The 16,879-nt window shown below is 41.7% G+C and overlaps 1 protein-coding gene and 1 long non-coding RNA gene across 2 annotated transcripts in view; both read left to right on the top strand.

The window, feature by feature from the left end:
• LOC143363142 (uncharacterized) overlaps positions 1-16,879 on the top strand; it is a 412,518-nt gene that overhangs the window by 168,151 nt on the left and 227,488 nt on the right. The gene's annotated exons all lie outside the window — the stretch shown is intronic.
• Positions 12,442-15,456, top strand: LOC143363149 (uncharacterized). Its single transcript, XM_076803748.1, has 5 exons — positions 12,442-12,649; positions 12,856-12,957; positions 13,054-13,170; positions 14,528-14,641; positions 15,098-15,456. The coding sequence occupies exons 1-5, from the start codon at positions 12,535-12,537 to the stop codon at positions 15,166-15,168; spliced, it is 519 nt and encodes a 172-aa protein (XP_076659863.1). The 5' UTR covers positions 12,442-12,534; the 3' UTR covers positions 15,169-15,456.

Below are 16,879 nucleotides of genomic sequence, written 5' to 3'. Positions count from 1 at the left end.
ACGGCAGCGCCGTCGTTTACGATGTCGGCCACGCGTGCCCAGATCGCCTCTCTGACAGCCGTCATGCGACAGAATAATGGAAAATGTTGCTCGAAAACGCAAAAGTAGGACCTGCCGTTGGTCAAGCGATCTAGATTTATCCTTCGTCGACCGCTTTTGACCACTGACAGGCCCCACCTTTGTATTATAGAGTCAGGAATCGCCGCCTCCCGAAACCTTGCTAGTCTCATCGGTACACGTACAGGCCGACTTGGCGGTGTGTGAGTGTGCCGCGACGTGGCTGTTCGAACGAAGCTACGGCAGCGCCGTCGTTTACGATGTCGGCCACGCGTGCCCAGATCGCCTCTCTGACAGCCGTCATGCGACCGAATAATGGAAAATGTTGCTCGAAAACGCAAAAGTAGGACCTGCCCTTGTTCAAGCGATCTAGATTTATCCTTTGTCTACCGCTTTTGACCACTGACAGGCCCCACCTTTGTATTATAGAGTCAGGAATCGCCGCCTCCCGAAACCTTGCTAGTCTCATCGGTACACGTACAGGCCGACTTGGCGGTGTGTGAGAGTGCCGCGACACGGCTGTTCGAACGAAGCTACGGCAGCGCCGTCGTTTACGATGTCGGCCACGCGTGCCCAGATCGCCTCTCTGACAGGCGTTATGCGACCGAATAATGGAAAATGTTGCTCGAAAACGCAAAAGTAGGACCTGCCGTTGGTCAAGCGATCTAGATTTATCCTTCGTCTACCGCTTTTGACCACTGACAGGCCCCACCTTTGTATTATAGAGTCAGGAATCGCCGCCTCCCGAAACCTTGCTAGTCTCATCGGTACACGTACAGGCCGACTTGGCGGTGTGTGAGTGTGCCGCGACGTGGCTGTTCGAACGAAGCTACGGCAGCGCCGTCGTTTACGATGTCGGCCACGCGTGCCCAGATCGCCTCTCTGACAGCCGTCATGCGACTGAATAATGGAAAATGTTGCTCGAAAACGCAAAAGTAGGACCTGCCGTTGGTCAAGCGATCTAGATTTATCCTTCGTCTACCGCTTTTGACCACTGACAGGCCCCACCTTTGTATTATAGAGTCAGGAATCGCCGCCTCCCGAAACCTTGCTAGTCTCATCGGTACACGTACAGGCCGACTTGGCGGTGTGTGAGTGTGCCGCGACGTGGCTGTTCGAACGAAGCTACGGCAGCGCCGTCGTTTACGATGTCGGCCACGCGTGCCCAGATCGCCTCTCTGACAGGCATCATGCGACCGAATAATGGAAAATGTTGTTCGAAAACGCAAAAGTAGGACCTGCCGTTGGTCAAGCGATCTAGATTTATCCTTCGTCTACCGCTTTTGACCACTGACAGGCCCCACCTTTGTATTATAGAGTCAGGAATCGCCGCCTCCCGAAACCTTGCTAGTCTCATCGGTACACGTACAGGCCGACTTGGCGGTGTGTGAGTGTGCCGCGACGTGGCTGTTCGAACGAAGCTACGGCAGCGCCGTCGTTTACGATGTCGACCACGCATGCTCAGATCGCCTCTATTGTCAGAGATCATGCGATCGAATCAGAGAGGATACTCGGAAAATGCCACTCGACACTGAATGTGGATGTAGGGTGGATGGCGCCACCGTCGCCATTCCCCTAGGCCACGCCGTACCGCCGAGTTTCCCTTCTCGTAGCGAACGCGGGAACGACCCGCGTGCGAGAGGAAACTCGATCTCTTTCCGTTCGGATACCTTGCGGAGTAACCACGTGCTCGCAAAGTGCTCGCGCTTCTCTTTCTGTACTCGTCGGCCTCCGTGGCCTCGTTTAATAAATTGAACTTTCATGGTTCTCGTAGAACCACACGTGAGTGTGGTTAATTCTGCGTTCCGCCTAGTGCCTTCCCATCATAATATATATAATACGTAGAGTAGGCTACGTGCCTCTTTGCCCTCCAGAGGCTTTGGACTTTCACCGCGAGTGAACCAACCTTAACAACCTACAACTGGTGACCCCGACGTGATTATGACGATCACCCGGAGGGTTGGAGAAGGCGTCCAACGACCGAGCCGGTAGACCATACCGGTAACCGCTACGAGGACGAGTTCGGAAGAGCAGCAACACGTGGGTGCCCAGAGAACCACGTGTTAACGGATACTGACTGGCCGTATCCGCACCGTGGAAGCCCCGCCGTTTCCGCCCGACCGGGCGCATCACGCCCTGAGCCACGTTCTCCGGAGGTGAACGAGCCGACCAGGGCCTGCCGTTCGCTGACCCTACGCAGCAGGAAGGACGTCCTTCGTCCGCCATCTTCGCCGCAGCCGGAGCACGCCGTCCTTCGTCCGCCATCTTCGCCGCAGCCGGAGCACGCCGCCGGAAGCCGCCATCTTCGCCGCAGCCCGGAGACGCCGCCGGAAGCCGCCATCTTCCACACGTGTCTCAGCGAGGCGAAGTAGCGTTATAATTACGTAAGTGCGAGCGTCCATGTAGAATGTTTTGTCATTCGGTGCGTAAAGCGTGCGAGCCGTAATTCCCCAGCGCGCGTCACGCGTCCCGCGCGAAAATTCGAATCCGATCGTACCACGCGATTCAGCGTCGCGTCGCACCGCCGTCGCGTTCCCACTATTGAGAATCGCGCGTTCCGCGTCGCGGATTTTCCTTTCGTCGCGCAGCGTACACGTTCGAAAATTACGATGTCTACGCCGACGCCGACTCCGGTGCAGGAAGAACTCCTGCAGTCGTTAATCGAGAAGCACGTCGACTCGTACCGCGTCCCGAAAATCCCAGCGTTTTTCCAGGAGGACCCTCAGTTATGGTTTATCCAAGTCGAGTCCTCGCTCGCCGCGGCGCGCATAACCTCTCAAAAGAAGATGGCCGACATCGTCGTGTCGGCGCTCTCGTACGACCAGATCGCTTCGGTACGGGATATCCTTGCCGCTATCCCCCAGCCGCCTGATCTGTACGACCAGATCAAAGCACGAATAGTATCGAGCTATTCGACGTCGGCCGAGGCGCGTCTACGCTGGTTACTTAAAGGCGAAGTCCTGACCGAGGGCAAACCCTCGCAAATTTTAACGCGTCTCCGGAATTTAAACGACGGGTCATGCCACGACGACGTAATCCGTACGATCTTTTTGGAGCAGCTCCCTGCTCAAATTCGGGCGATCCTCGCTATGTCCCGGATCACGGATCCTCACGAGTTCGCCGAACTCGCGGACAAAGTAGTGGAAGCCTCGGGTTCCGCTTTTCCCTCCGCGTCTTCCGCAGCGTTGCGAACGTCTGATGCCACCGCATCGGCCGTTTCCTCCGAACCTCCGTGTAGCTCGTCGATCCACGAGCTCGAGGCGAAAATCGCGATCCTTTCCAAGCAGGTAGCCGATCTAGCAAATGCCGTGAGGGGGATCTCCCGCGACGTTCGTCGTCGAACCCCTTCTCGCGGTCGACCAGGCGCGCCGAGCAGATCGCGCGAAAACACCCATTGCCATTTTCACCGAAAATTCGGGAAAGACGCGCGGAAGTGCGCGAAACCGTGCACATGGCAATCGGGAAACTAAGCAGCACTAGCCGCGCGGAGGCGAGCGCGCCGAGTGCTGATTCACACCGCCTCCACGTTCGAGACCGCGATCTGGGCCTTAACTTTCTCATCGACACGGGTGCCGACCTCTCACTTCTTCCCGTCACTGACGCCGCGAAGAAGCGTGCAGCTGAGTTGAAGCTGTACGCGGCTAACGAAACCAAAATCGCGACTTACGGCGAGAAGCGCCTAACCCTTAATTTAGGCCTTCGCCGTGCGTTCACATGGAATTTCTGCGTAGCCGCGGTACCCTACCCGATTATAGGCGCGGATTTTCTAAACCACTATAGCCTACTGGTTGACCTGCGTCACCGCAGGTTGATCGACCCGTTGTCGCGGATCTCCACCGTCTGCACGAGCAGACCGTCGCCGTTACTGGGCGTCAAAACAGTCGACCCCGCATGTCCCTTTGTGGAAATACTCTCCGAATTTCCCGGCGTTATCGGACCCTCGCAGTCACACCGTGACACAACGCGAGACGTTCTCCACCACATCGTGACCGAAGGTCCTCCCGTCGCCGAGCGTGCGCGACGTCTCGCCCCGGACATGCTGTCAGCCGCAAAGGCCGAGTTCCGACGGCTCGTGGCCGAAGGAACGTGTCGTCCGTCCAGCAGTCCGTGGGCCAGCCCAATCCACCTTGTGCCCAAGAAGGATGGGGGCTGGAGAATCTGCGGCGATTACCGCCGTCTAAACTCCGTGACCGTTCCTGATAGATATCCGGTGCCTCACCTGCATGATTACTCGATTAACCTTTACGGGAAAACGATCTTCTCTAAGCTCGATCTGCAACGAGCGTACCAGCAGATTCCCGTCGCTCCTTCGCACGTGGAAAAAACTGCCGTAATTACCCCTTTCGGCCTATTCGAATACACAGTAATGCCCTTTGGCTTACGAAACGCCGGGCAAACTTTTCAGCGGTACATATGCCGTGCCCTCGGAGACCTTGACTACGTGTTCGCGTATATCGATGACATCCTCGTCGCCTCCTCGAATCGCGAGGAGCACGAACGTCACCTCCGCACCGTTCTGCAACGTCTGCAGGAACACTCGCTCCAGTTAAACCTCGCCAAGTGCGAATTGGGCAAGTCCCGCCTCGAATTCCTCGGACGCGTCATCGACGAAAACGGGTCTACACCCATCCCTGACAAGGTCAAAGCCATCTTGGAATTCCCAAAACCCAAGACGATCGCGGAACTCCGCAGGTTCTTGGGCATGGCCAATTTTTATCGGCGTAGCCTTCGCAACGCCGCCCTAGTGCAAGCACCTCTGCACGAGTATCTCCTCGAATCCAAGAAAAACGACAAACGCGAGATCCTCTGGACTCCACAAGCAGAAGAAGAGTTCGCACGAGTCAAAACCGACCTCGCGAACGCGACGCTGTTAAATCATCCTTCTCCTGACGCCGCCACGCGTCTTGTCACCGACGCATCCGACGGCGGAATGGGAGCATCGCTCGAGCAGCGATTACAAGGAGCGTGGAAACCTCTGGCATTCTTTTCCCGGAAGTTTACCCCTTCCCAACGGAAGTACAGCGCGTACGATCGCGAACTAACCGCCGCTTACGAAGCCCTGAAATACTATCGGCATTTCCTGGAAGGTCGTGATTTCACGGTCGTCACCGACCACAAACCTTTAACGTACGCGTTCAAGCAACGCGCAGACAAGGCGTCGCCACGCCAGCTGCGTCAGTAGTTCCTCGCCGGCGAACTGTAATCATAGTGTAAATACATAACCTAGGATTAAGGCCAATTGTATCGTAGCATAGTTGCGCACCCATTGTAAATATTAGATTAGTTAGGTTAAGCGCGCAACTGTGACTGACCGAAATGGTCACGTCTACGTGCTCACGCACTCGGGGGGGAGTGTGTAGGGTGGATGGCGCCACCGTCGCCATTCCCCTAGGCCACGCCGTACCGCCGAGTTTCCCTTCTCGTAGCGAACGCGGGAACGACCCACGTGCGAGAGGAAACTCGATCTCTTTCCGTTCGGATACCTCGCGGAGTAACCACGTGCTCGCAAAGTGCTCGCGCTTCTCTTTCTGTACTCGTCGGCCTCCGTGGCCTCGTTTAATAAATTGAACTTTCATGGTTCTCGTAGAACCACACGTGAGTGTCGTTAATTCTGCGTTCCGCCTAGTGCCTTCCCATCATAATATATATAATACGTAGAGTAGGCTACGTGCCTCTTTGCCCTCCAGAGGCTTTGGACTTTCACCGCGAGTGAACCAACCTTAACAACCTACATGGAAAGTGCACCCAGCTCCCCATACTGGACGAAAATGTTACTATTTAGCTTCTTCTAGTGGCCGTTATAGCGGTACTATCGATTGTTCAAGGCCACCTGGGAAAACTGGCCCTTAAGAATATCAATCTAATTTCAAGCGGTATACTCTGTACATTTATGGTGGAGTCCGAATATATACCAATTGGATGCTAAAATCTGACTAAAATATTTGAGATAAGTAAATTCTATCTGTAAATAGTTAGTTCAAATGCAATGAACATGATACTTTGTGATTTCTTTAATTATATTTTACAGGCGCAATCTGTGTCAAATAAAATTCTCTGAGGACTACCAAGGATTTGAGAACCTGTTATTGAGATACTGAAAATAAAATTCTCTGCCTCTGTGTATTGAGAAAAAAATTTTCATCATTATATTTTCCATCAATGTATCTATAATATATCCTCGTTCTAGAATACTGTATGTTGCATGTCATTTTAAAGTGTGTTGTTAAATGCAACTTATCCTAGCTTTTGTGACACCATTATGTTATAGTTTCACTACACGGCACACTATTTTGAGTATGTAGGCATTTCAAACAAAATTCATAGCTTCTGAGCTAATACGTATTGAACTTAACAACTCCAGTATTTAAAAAAAAATACATATATTCATATATACTGATCTCAATTTTCTACTAGATAGAAAATTTTTCACTATTTTTTTCAATTTATATTTTATTCTGATCTGATTACTGACTAATTTTTCTATAAAACTTTTTATATGTATTTATATGTGTATTTGTTATATGTATTTATATATTGTGGATTTTAATTGTATTCAAATCTGATTGTATGCTGCATCTGTGAAAACATGAAAGATACATACAGAATGTACAAGTCTTATTCGTTTTTCTGTTATTATATGCTCACTTATGTTTGGAATATAGAACGTAAATGCCCAATTGTCGTGTAATAGATCTTTACTATCATTTACTCTTTATTAGTGCAAAATTGTATATACCTAATTCTGTTTTTACACGATAGATACGTTCCCGAAGAAAATTCGTGTACATTTTTTTATACGTATTCTTCGGGAACATATCTATCGTGTAAAAACAGAATTAAGTGTATATTATTTAGATGAAAATGTTCTATTTTCGTGCACGTGAAAGACTTCGGAATAAAAAAATATATATATGAGTGAAGTAAGTAATAAATAAATAAATGAACCAATCCTAGCTTTACACACGGTCTCTGCAGTCATTTGTTTTGTCGTTAACTTTCGTTTGTTTCAGATACTTCTGTTCGTAACTTCATACATGTTCATTTGCTATTCAATTCTCTTATAGTGGTTTGTATCATTTATATTGTGCTACTTTCACTGTTACGTGCTGTTTTAAAAATGGAAAAACTTCCTGGAAAATCGGTCGGTAGCTTTATTTACGTATATAATAATTATACGTATAATAAAGACAATCGCACAAAAAATATTTTTCGCTGTAATACACGCCGTACTACGGGGTGTCGCGGGGCAATAATGGACGTCGGTGATGGTTGTATTAAATTGTTACACGATCACAATCATTCGAAACTTTTGCATAGGATCGATCAAGAGAAAATGAAGCACGAAATGCTTCAGCTTTGTCGAGAAACGGCGTTTCCATTAAAGCAAATATTCGACGATGTTTGTAGAAAGTAAGTATTAGTTTCTAGTATTTATTAAAAAGTGTGCACTGTAAAATATAGTCTTTAAATTATGTATGTGTATATAAATTGTGGATTAAGTAATTTATTTTCTTTTATGAAAGATATCCTGACGCTGCATCTGTGCTTTCATATAATAGTGTGAAAGCCACACTTCTTCGTGAGAGACAGAAAAGTTGCCCTCCCATTCCACCTTGTTTAGCTGCTTTATACGAATATTTAAGAATCTCTTCTTTTATGGAAAATATTTATAAAATAATGATAAGCGATGGAGATGGTAAAGTAGCAATTTTATTTTCCACTGAATTGCTGTTGCAGACCCTTAATACCTCGCCATGTATTTATGCTGATGGTATTTTCTCTGTAAGTAACATACAGATTGGTATATGTGATTTAATTTTATGAAGTATGTAAAAATAGATAGTGTTCGAAGCAGTAGGAGCAAAATTAACATTTATTGTCAATATGTTGTTTTATTAGTACATTGTGAAACATAATTTTGATATATTTTAGATTATAAATTACAGTTAATTACAATTAATTTATTGCTCTCTGCTCAATTCGCTTTTATGAGAAATGTTGATAATGCATTTTTCTATAAACATGTCTTTGTTGAATTTGTCTCTACTACATCAAACGTTTTACAATATTGAAAAACCAATGCTTCTCATATAAATGCACCATACACATATACTATATGCTTTTGTATAAAAAAAAGTAATTTAGACAAGAAGGGAGTGATTCCAAGAAGCTACAATCTGGTATATTACTCGGTTTCTTTATTGATGAATGTGTGGAGCTTATATTAAAGTGACATACATTTTTTAAACGGACTGCTATGTAGTTTAATGAACCAATCCACGAAGCTTGTTGCCTTTTATGCAAAAATACTAAACCATTTTAAGTAAAATTGTGATTACTTTTCCATTTTCATTCGAGACCTACATAAAATAAATATCGGTTAAACCCATTGTTATTCAATATAAACGATTTAGTACCTTTTTTCTAAAAAATGGCGAACTGCATCAAATAATGCAACAAAAAATATGTGATTCTATTTAAAAGAATGAAATTGACGATCACATGTCCTCTATGCGTTGATACGTAACAAAATGTACTTATCAGAATGTTGTTTCCAAGAGACTATACACTTGTCCAAAGTATTTTTCTATAGAACATGTATTGTATGAATAATTTATATTTATATCATGATATACATAATTATTTTATTTTTTAAGGTTTTACCTACCCGGCCACCTATAGCACAGTTATATATTATCCACATTCAGTATATGGATACTGTGAGTACAACAATTTATGTAAATATATTATTTTAATGCACTTGTGCAGTGATTACATTTGTACAACTAGTATAGAGATATGTATACATGTTTGTCCAATATTCCAATTTATACTTATGAAAGCTTTATTTTAAAAGGGAGTTGCTACTGTTTTCGTACTGTGTGAGACATTAACAAAGACTATGTATACAACACTGTGGAGCAAAATTAATGAATTATCTCCTATGCTTAATAAGAATTTAAGAATGACAATGACAGATTATGAAATTGCAGCAATGAACACATTGCAGCAACAATTTCCATTAAGCTGTGTAAAAGGCTGCTGGTTTCATTATAACCAGGTTTGTATACAGGGAGGTCCGTTTAAATAAGAAGACCTAAATGTCTCTTCAGGTTATTGCGATGAAAAAAATATTTGTTACGTAATGTGCATGGAGTCAATGGATCAAATATTTGGCACGAATATTTCTCCGAGGGTCAGTTTTTTCGGAGTTATCAAGGTCGTCCATGTTTTGTGATACATAACTACATTTTTATTTTATTGCATCGAGTAACTGATCGAAAAATACATTCAGATGTGTATAATAACATGACCTTGAGCTTGATCTGAAGGTAAAACTTTAATTTTCGAAGATCAAGGCCATGTTATTATACATATCTGAATGTATTTTTCGATCAGTTACCCGATGCAATAAAATAAAAGTGTAGTTTTATATCAAAAAACATCGATGACCTTGATAACTTCGAAAAAAATATTCATGCCAGATATTTGGTCCATTGATGATATGCACATTACGTAACAAATATTTTTTGCATCGCAATAACCTGAAGAGATATTTAGGTCTTCTTATTTAAACGGACCTCCCTGTATAATAATATTCTAGAAAATATACAGGGTGGTCCACCTAAGTAAGGCCACCTAAATATCTCCTCTAATTGTGGGGTTACAAAAAATATTTTGTATGCTATTTGAATGGTTTTAAAAAACCATTCTATTGCAAAAAAAATTTTTTTCTAGGGTAATTTTTTTCGGAGTTTACAAGGTTATCGATGTTTTTTTGCGTATAATTGTATAATTTTTTTTATTGCATCGTGTAGCTGATGTAAAAATACGTTCAGTTATGTACATTACATGACCTTGAAATGACCTTTGAGTTCAAAAATTAAACGGAAACGATAAATTGTCTATCGAAACTTTAGAGACGAAGACGTCGTTCGGGAATCTGTAAATACAACAGTGTAAATACAAATGTTTACTATGCGATTTGAAAATCGCCTGAATTTTTGTCAGTGGGGTTTACAGCAATATGAGAACGACGAATCGTTTTTTGAGAGAATGTTGTTTACTGACGAGGCATCTTTCACCAATCATGGTCAATTAAATTTGAGAAACATGCATTATTGGTCAGTGGAAAATCCACGATGGTTAAGACAAGTGGATAGGCAGAGACCTTGGACAGTAAATGTATGGTGCGGTATCTTGAATAACCAAACAATTGGTCCTTATTTTATAAATGGTACATTAAATGGACAAAAGTATGTAAAATTCTTGCAAGATGAGCTACAGATGCTTTTGGATGATGTACCATTAGACATTCGTGGAAGAATGTGGTATCAGCACGATGGTTGTCCGGCACATTCTACACATCTTGTAAGACAAATTTTAGATACAAAATTTCCAAATTCTTGGATTGGACGTACTGGACATGTAGCGTGGCCACCGCGGTCACCAGATCTCACGCCTATGGATTTTTTCTTATGGGGACATTTGAAAGAAGTTGTTTATTGTGAACAACCAACAACGCCAGAGAACATGAAAGACAGAATAATAACAGCTTGTGCTGCAATTAATCCGACAACATTTGAAAGGGCCAGAGAGTCTCTTATTCTACGCTTCAAAAAATGTATCGATGTGGAGGGGCACCATTTCGAGCATCTATTACAATGACAGTTTGAAAAATAGCTTTACAAATTTCATAATGGGGTTTCGTGATAGTGAACATGTTTATTTACTCTTACAGATTCCCGAACGACGTCTTCGTCTCTAAAGTTTCGATAGACAATTTATCGTTTCCGTTTAATTTTTGAACTCAAAGGTCATTTCAAAGTCATGTAATGTACATAACTGAACGTATTTTTACATCAGCTACACGATGCAATAAAAAAAATTATACAATTATACGCAAAAAAACATCGATAACCTTGTAAACTCCGAAAAAAATTACCCTAGAAAAAAATTTTTTTTGCAATAGAATGGTTTTTTAAAACCATTCAAATAGCATACAAAATATTTTTTGTAACCCCACAATTAGAGGAGATATTTAGGTGGCCTTACTTAGGTGGACCACCCTGTATATACCTCTCATAGAAGATATAATCTTAATTCAATTTTTCGTGATAAAGGCTTTATTACGAAAATGGCGCTATTTAGGTCTTGCAGATGCGCCAACCAAAGTATTGTCCATGGCAATGACTTTAGCCTTGACTCCTGAAGACCTTTTTGAAAAAGGATTCTCTGAAATTCGTAATGAATCTGCTTCAATAATTCCTGAATATCCAGCAATAGAAACTTTTATTAAGTATTTACAAACTACGTGGCTACCAAAAATGAAAAAAGTTTCAGTACACGATTGTCCAATAAGAACAAACAATATATCAGAATCCTATAATAATATTGTTTCGTCAAAGTTAGGAAAAGGGAAAAAGAACGTATGGAAATTTTTGGGTAATTGTATTTTGTTTATATAAAATATTTGTATACTATTACGTATTTTCTCCTCTTCTCCTTCTCTATTACAGAATAAGAAAATGATCTGTTATTAAAGATAAATTAGTTCTTAACTTTACAGAACATTTGGAACAGCTACTAATGGACGAAGAAATTAAGGTCAAAAGATTAAGTACAGGACAATCGGTACGTCGTAAAAGCAATAACAAAACTATACTAAGGAACAATAAAATTGAAACATTACAGAAGCAGCTCCCTAATGGAAGGTTTGTAACACATAAATTTCTTAAACTGCATTTATTATAATTGTCTTCATAATTGTATTTATCACTTTTAGCTTTAATGATATTACAAAATATTTCTTTGGGCAGTTCCACTCTAAATAACATCGAACGTGTCTGTGGATTTTTATGAAATTTTGTAATATCTCGCTAGTCGTTCCTCGGCATTGTTTTACCTTTTCGAGTTATAAGGGTCAGAAGTTGAATATATATGTACTTCTTAAGAAAATATGAGCCTGCAGCATCAAACGGTCTTCTTAATGTTGTGCAAGTTTCAGGCAAGAGCATTAATAATTGTCAAAGTTACTACAGTTCAACGTTGCATATGACTTAGAGTTTAGTATATAGCCCATAGAAAAGTGTGTTGGTTTCACTCACAGTCAAGTCATGCGTAAAGTTGAAATTTGGTACCTTTGACAATCATTAATCTACCAGCTGGAAATGTGAAGACTATTCAGAAGAATCCTGTTAAAATTCTGCTCCTCAAGGTTATTTCAAATTTTGAAAAACAAAAATATTGTTTATAATAATTAAAAAGGACATAGCCGTATGTTACATCTCTTGGTTAAACTTTATAACTTCACACACTTAATGTTGGTATTTCTAACATTTTTTCAGTTATAATATTTTAAAAATAGTATTCATCAAATTTCGACTTTCATAACTAAAAAAGGTTAAACTGTATCGACGAACAAGTAATGGAATTTTGTTTCCACTTGGAGTGGAATTGCCCATTTATATTGTAAGAATGTTTCCTTATAAAAGATGTTTATACGTAGCCTGGTGTTTAAATAGGTTAACTTTAAAGGAATACTTATTATCTTTTTATAAGGGCAACAAGATAATAATGTACGGGAATGAAGGTAAAGTATTGCAATTATTATTAATGTAGAAAGTTAAATTATGAAAAAGGTGCAAGTCAAAATATACAAAAATTAAGTGTGTTTCTTATTTTTCAATATTTCTCTCTATATTTCAATATTATTAATAAAATTATCGAAAACAATTTTTTTATTACACCACTTTCATAATTACTGGTAAATGTATCTCCAATAATAATTTTTTAAAGACTTTCCAGACACTTATTTTGACTGTGCTAACAATTCAGTGGTTGCAACTGTAGTTGAGGAAGGCCAAGAATCGCGAAATGAAATCGCCAATAAAACGCAATGTAGGTTAACACATGGTACGATAAATATGAATAAATGGGGACTCTCCCACTTTCATAATTACTGGTAAATGTATCTCCAATAATAATTTTTTAAAGACTTTCCAGACACTTATCTTGACTGCGTTAACAATTCAGTGGGTGCAACTGTAGTTGAGGAAGGCCAAGGATCGCGAAATGAAATCGCCAATAAAACCCAATGTAGATTAGCACAAGGTATTGTAAATACATATAGACAAATGGTGACCTAGTTCCGATTGCGTTGCCCTTGAAATATGTTGTTAAGGTCAACATTTTGAACAACTCCTTCCTATACATATAATGCTAATGAATTCTCCGGGTGATTAGGTAAAGACAGGAATAATAACAGAATTGAGTTTCTCCTGTAAAAAGAGATTTTTTTAATTTTATTTTTCATGTTCTTATTTACAACTATTTACAAAGCTTACCTGTAAAAAGAGAAACGACATTAAATGTCAATTATTCCCTATGTCCTTTCCCTAATTACAATCTCTACAATTATTGTGAGTATTTGTTTTACTAACCTAATTACCAACGCGCAGTAAGTGCGCGGGATAAGTTCGGACTATGACCTTGACAACATATGGGAAGGTGAAGGTCATTGGAGCTGGGTCCCTCTTTGTCTATATTTACCGTTAATAAGTACATTAAAGGGATACAAACATACATGGTCAAATTGTAACGGGTATAGCTAAGGCCCGCGACTTCCCCGCCTAACACCGCCCCACTCCCAGCGAGCGCGCCGCGAGACCACGGCCGAGCACAGCCTCCCGTCGCGGCCGCGAGGTGGCCACCGCGACGAGCCGGCTGCTCGCGAGTGGAAGTAGGCGGTGGGAAGGATAAATAGGCCGCGAGAAACAGCTGTCGGGGCAGTTGAGGCCAGGCATGCGAGACCGAGAGCTACCGCCGAATAAGACCTCCGCTGTACCTCCAACCCGACCGCACCCCGTTCCCACCGAAACCACCGTTTCCGCCAGACACCCTCGTTCCCGTATCCGAGCCTGCACCGTGCAAACGGGCCGGAATCCCTCCCCCGAGGGGCGCAAGCCTACGGGAAATTCATCCGAGCCGGCACCGTGCAAACGGGCCGGAATCCCTCCCCCCGAGGGGCGCAAGCCTACGGGAAACTCGTCCGAGCCGGCACCGTGCAAACGGGCCGGAATCCCTCCCCCCGAGGGGCGCAAGCCTACGGGAAACTCGTCCGAGCCGGCACCGTGCAAACGGGCCGGAATCCCTCCCCCGAGGGGCGCAAGCCTGCGGGACCGTCCGGCGAACCCTGACCGACTCCCCGACATCGAGGCGATACCGCGCCACCGATCCGCCGCGCTACCGATCCGCCGCGATACCACCGCGATACCGCCGCAATTATGCCACCTGTGGGCACCCACTGTACATAGAGAGAACACGGACAATAAACACGAGTATTCTACCAGAAAACGACTACCACTTATTCCTCCTCGAGGCGGTACCGACCCCTGGCAGCCGGCTGAGTCGGCACTCCCTCCACCCCGACGGATACCCGTCACAAAATTGTTTGTGTTTGTTTTTGCAGGTTCTCCAGAAATATGTTCTGAATGTGCTACTAATTCAATAAATTTAAGAACAGTTCGAAAAATACAAGTCCAAGTGAGGAAAAAACGTACGAAAAAAGTAATACAAGATAAAGGTACAATTTAAATTAAACCATCTGGACATTCAATATGAGAAAATTGAAGGAATACTAAATATCGATGAGAACATTTACTTTATTGATTTTATCTCAACACTAATTGTAAACAATGCCTTTCTCTCTCACATAATATTAGACATAGCTTTGAGACACCGATTTGTCTTCCAATAGTATATATGTATATGTTGCAAATACTAATATGTAGATTTTCTACTTTTAGATTTTTTTAGAATAATTAAAATTACCCTTTTCTGTCGTATGGAGCTTACAAAATGTGAAGAATTACTTGTTTTGAGATAACTTTGCAAATAGAAGTATATCCTATTTTTTCATCGTCGTATCATATTTGAAATGAAAAGTAGGCCACAATTCAGTGTTCCTTGAATTTTTTTAATGGTATATTGTTAGAAATATTTAATTCTTATTCAATCAAAAGAAAAAATTCTTTTACAGTAAAAGAACTAGTCAACAAGAACATCGACCTTCGTCAGCCGCGTATAATTTTAGAAAAACTTCGAAATTAAAGTGTAGCAGATCTTTTTTATGTGTCGGGCTGAACAACTTTTTACACATCTGCCCATCGCTCGGACTTAGTTTCCGAGATAATTGCAAAAAACCATTGTTACATTTTAGGATCGCTAAAAGAGAGAGTGAATGGAAATTGGAAGAACTGGATGAATGAGAAACGGTTGAATTTGAAAGTAAGTGGAGTGGACTGTATAAATGTTGAAACTAGAACGTATGGATCTACTAATAAATAACTGTATTTCACTGGAAAATGATAGTCAGAAACAAATGTACACTGATGTTGAATAAAGATATTAATTAAATACTCGACTATTAACTAAATCGACTGTTAAGGGCCCGGGTCAGTCACGTGACTTTTCAAGATTCGGTGGTCGGTATCTGCCGTACAGTTTCCTTTACAGAAATGGTATTACCTACAAATGTGTAGCTGACTGATGAATACGAGATGGAGCTATCGTCGTATTCTATTATGAATCAGAAAGAGAACTCGATTGACGTTGCAACACAAGAGGTGTGTGACGAGGAAGCTAGATTTTACTGCGTTGTCAGCTTTTAAACGGGCAATGTTGCCGTATCATATTCATATAAACACCGTCGATGATCGCATGGAAAGCGTTGGTTCGAGCGGTTTCTTTTCTTCCTTTCGGATCTGTCGAAATTTGGAGGCTTATTCCTTCTTAATTTAAAATATGGAATTTTCAATTGTAAATAATTGTATTAAACGATCATTGAATATGGACTTGTTTAAAAATCTTCTTAATTTTTTAAACTTTCTATACGAATATAACACGAATATATGTATATGTAAAATTTACAGAACAAAAGTATAGTTTTAAAAATTACGTTTTTTATATATTGTTAACAAATGGTAACCCATCAATATAATTGATTTCAATTTTAATACGAAGAGTATTATTTTTCGACGTGGAAATGAAACGTATAAACAATTACGGCATGATTAAAATATTAAACATATTAAAAGATATTAAAAAGATAAAAATAAGAAATATTATAAAAAAACAAAAAACCCGACTGCGAAAAGAATTAAAAAGAGAAGAAACAAAAAACTAATTTATCAAATAAAATATTGATAATAAATAAAATAAAAAATAAAAAAATAAATAGAAAGTATAAATTATCAATAATTCTTTTCGCAGCAAGATTTTTTGTTTTATTAATAATATTTTTTATTTTTATCTCTTTAGCGTATGTCGCGGTCAGGTTTTTTGTTTGTTTTGTTTGAAACGTGCGTAAATCGCCTCATCTGGATAAGCTCTAAAGGTTCGACAAGGATAGCGAAGAGCCATCCCGAGAGTGAACAAGATAGACATACTACGACGAGCGACCGCGATCGAGCTCTAGCACTTGAAAGCAGAGTTGGGCAAAATATTCATCTAAATAAAAATTTCGAATAACCAATAAAAGATAAAAAAATCTTTACTCGAACAAATAATTTTATTCGACGAGAATTTATCCGACGAATAAAGATAATTTTTTTTATTCGAAGCGGATTTATTCGAACTTCGAATAATTTTTCCATCTTTGATCTGTATCTTTTATTCGAAGGCTTCGAATAAATCTTCGAATAACTTTTGCCAGCTCGAATAAACAGTGACGAGGTCCGACGAGCTCCGAACTTCAAAGACCCAGCGACTGACAAATGGCATACAATGTAAGCAGATTGTTTGGCGTCGACCGAAGGTCGGA

The sequence above is a fragment of the Halictus rubicundus genome, unplaced genomic scaffold, assembly GCF_050948215.1.
Source record: "Halictus rubicundus isolate RS-2024b unplaced genomic scaffold, iyHalRubi1_principal scaffold0025, whole genome shotgun sequence".
NCBI lineage: Eukaryota > Metazoa > Arthropoda > Insecta > Hymenoptera > Halictidae > Halictus > Halictus rubicundus.
This window is presented reverse-complemented; position numbering and strand designations above follow the sequence as displayed.

Coding starts and splice junctions, on each gene's coding strand:
- LOC143363149 (XM_076803748.1), top strand. CDS start 12,535: ATGTTTCCTTATAAAAGATGTTTATACGTAGCCTGGTGTTTAAATAGG. Junction 13,171..14,527: donor CCAATGTAGATTAGCACAAG/GTATTGTAAATA, acceptor TTGTTTTTGCAG/GTTCTCCAGAAATATGTTCT. Junction 14,642..15,097: donor AAAAGTAATACAAGATAAAG/GTACAATTTAAA, acceptor ATTCTTTTACAG/TAAAAGAACTAGTCAACAAG.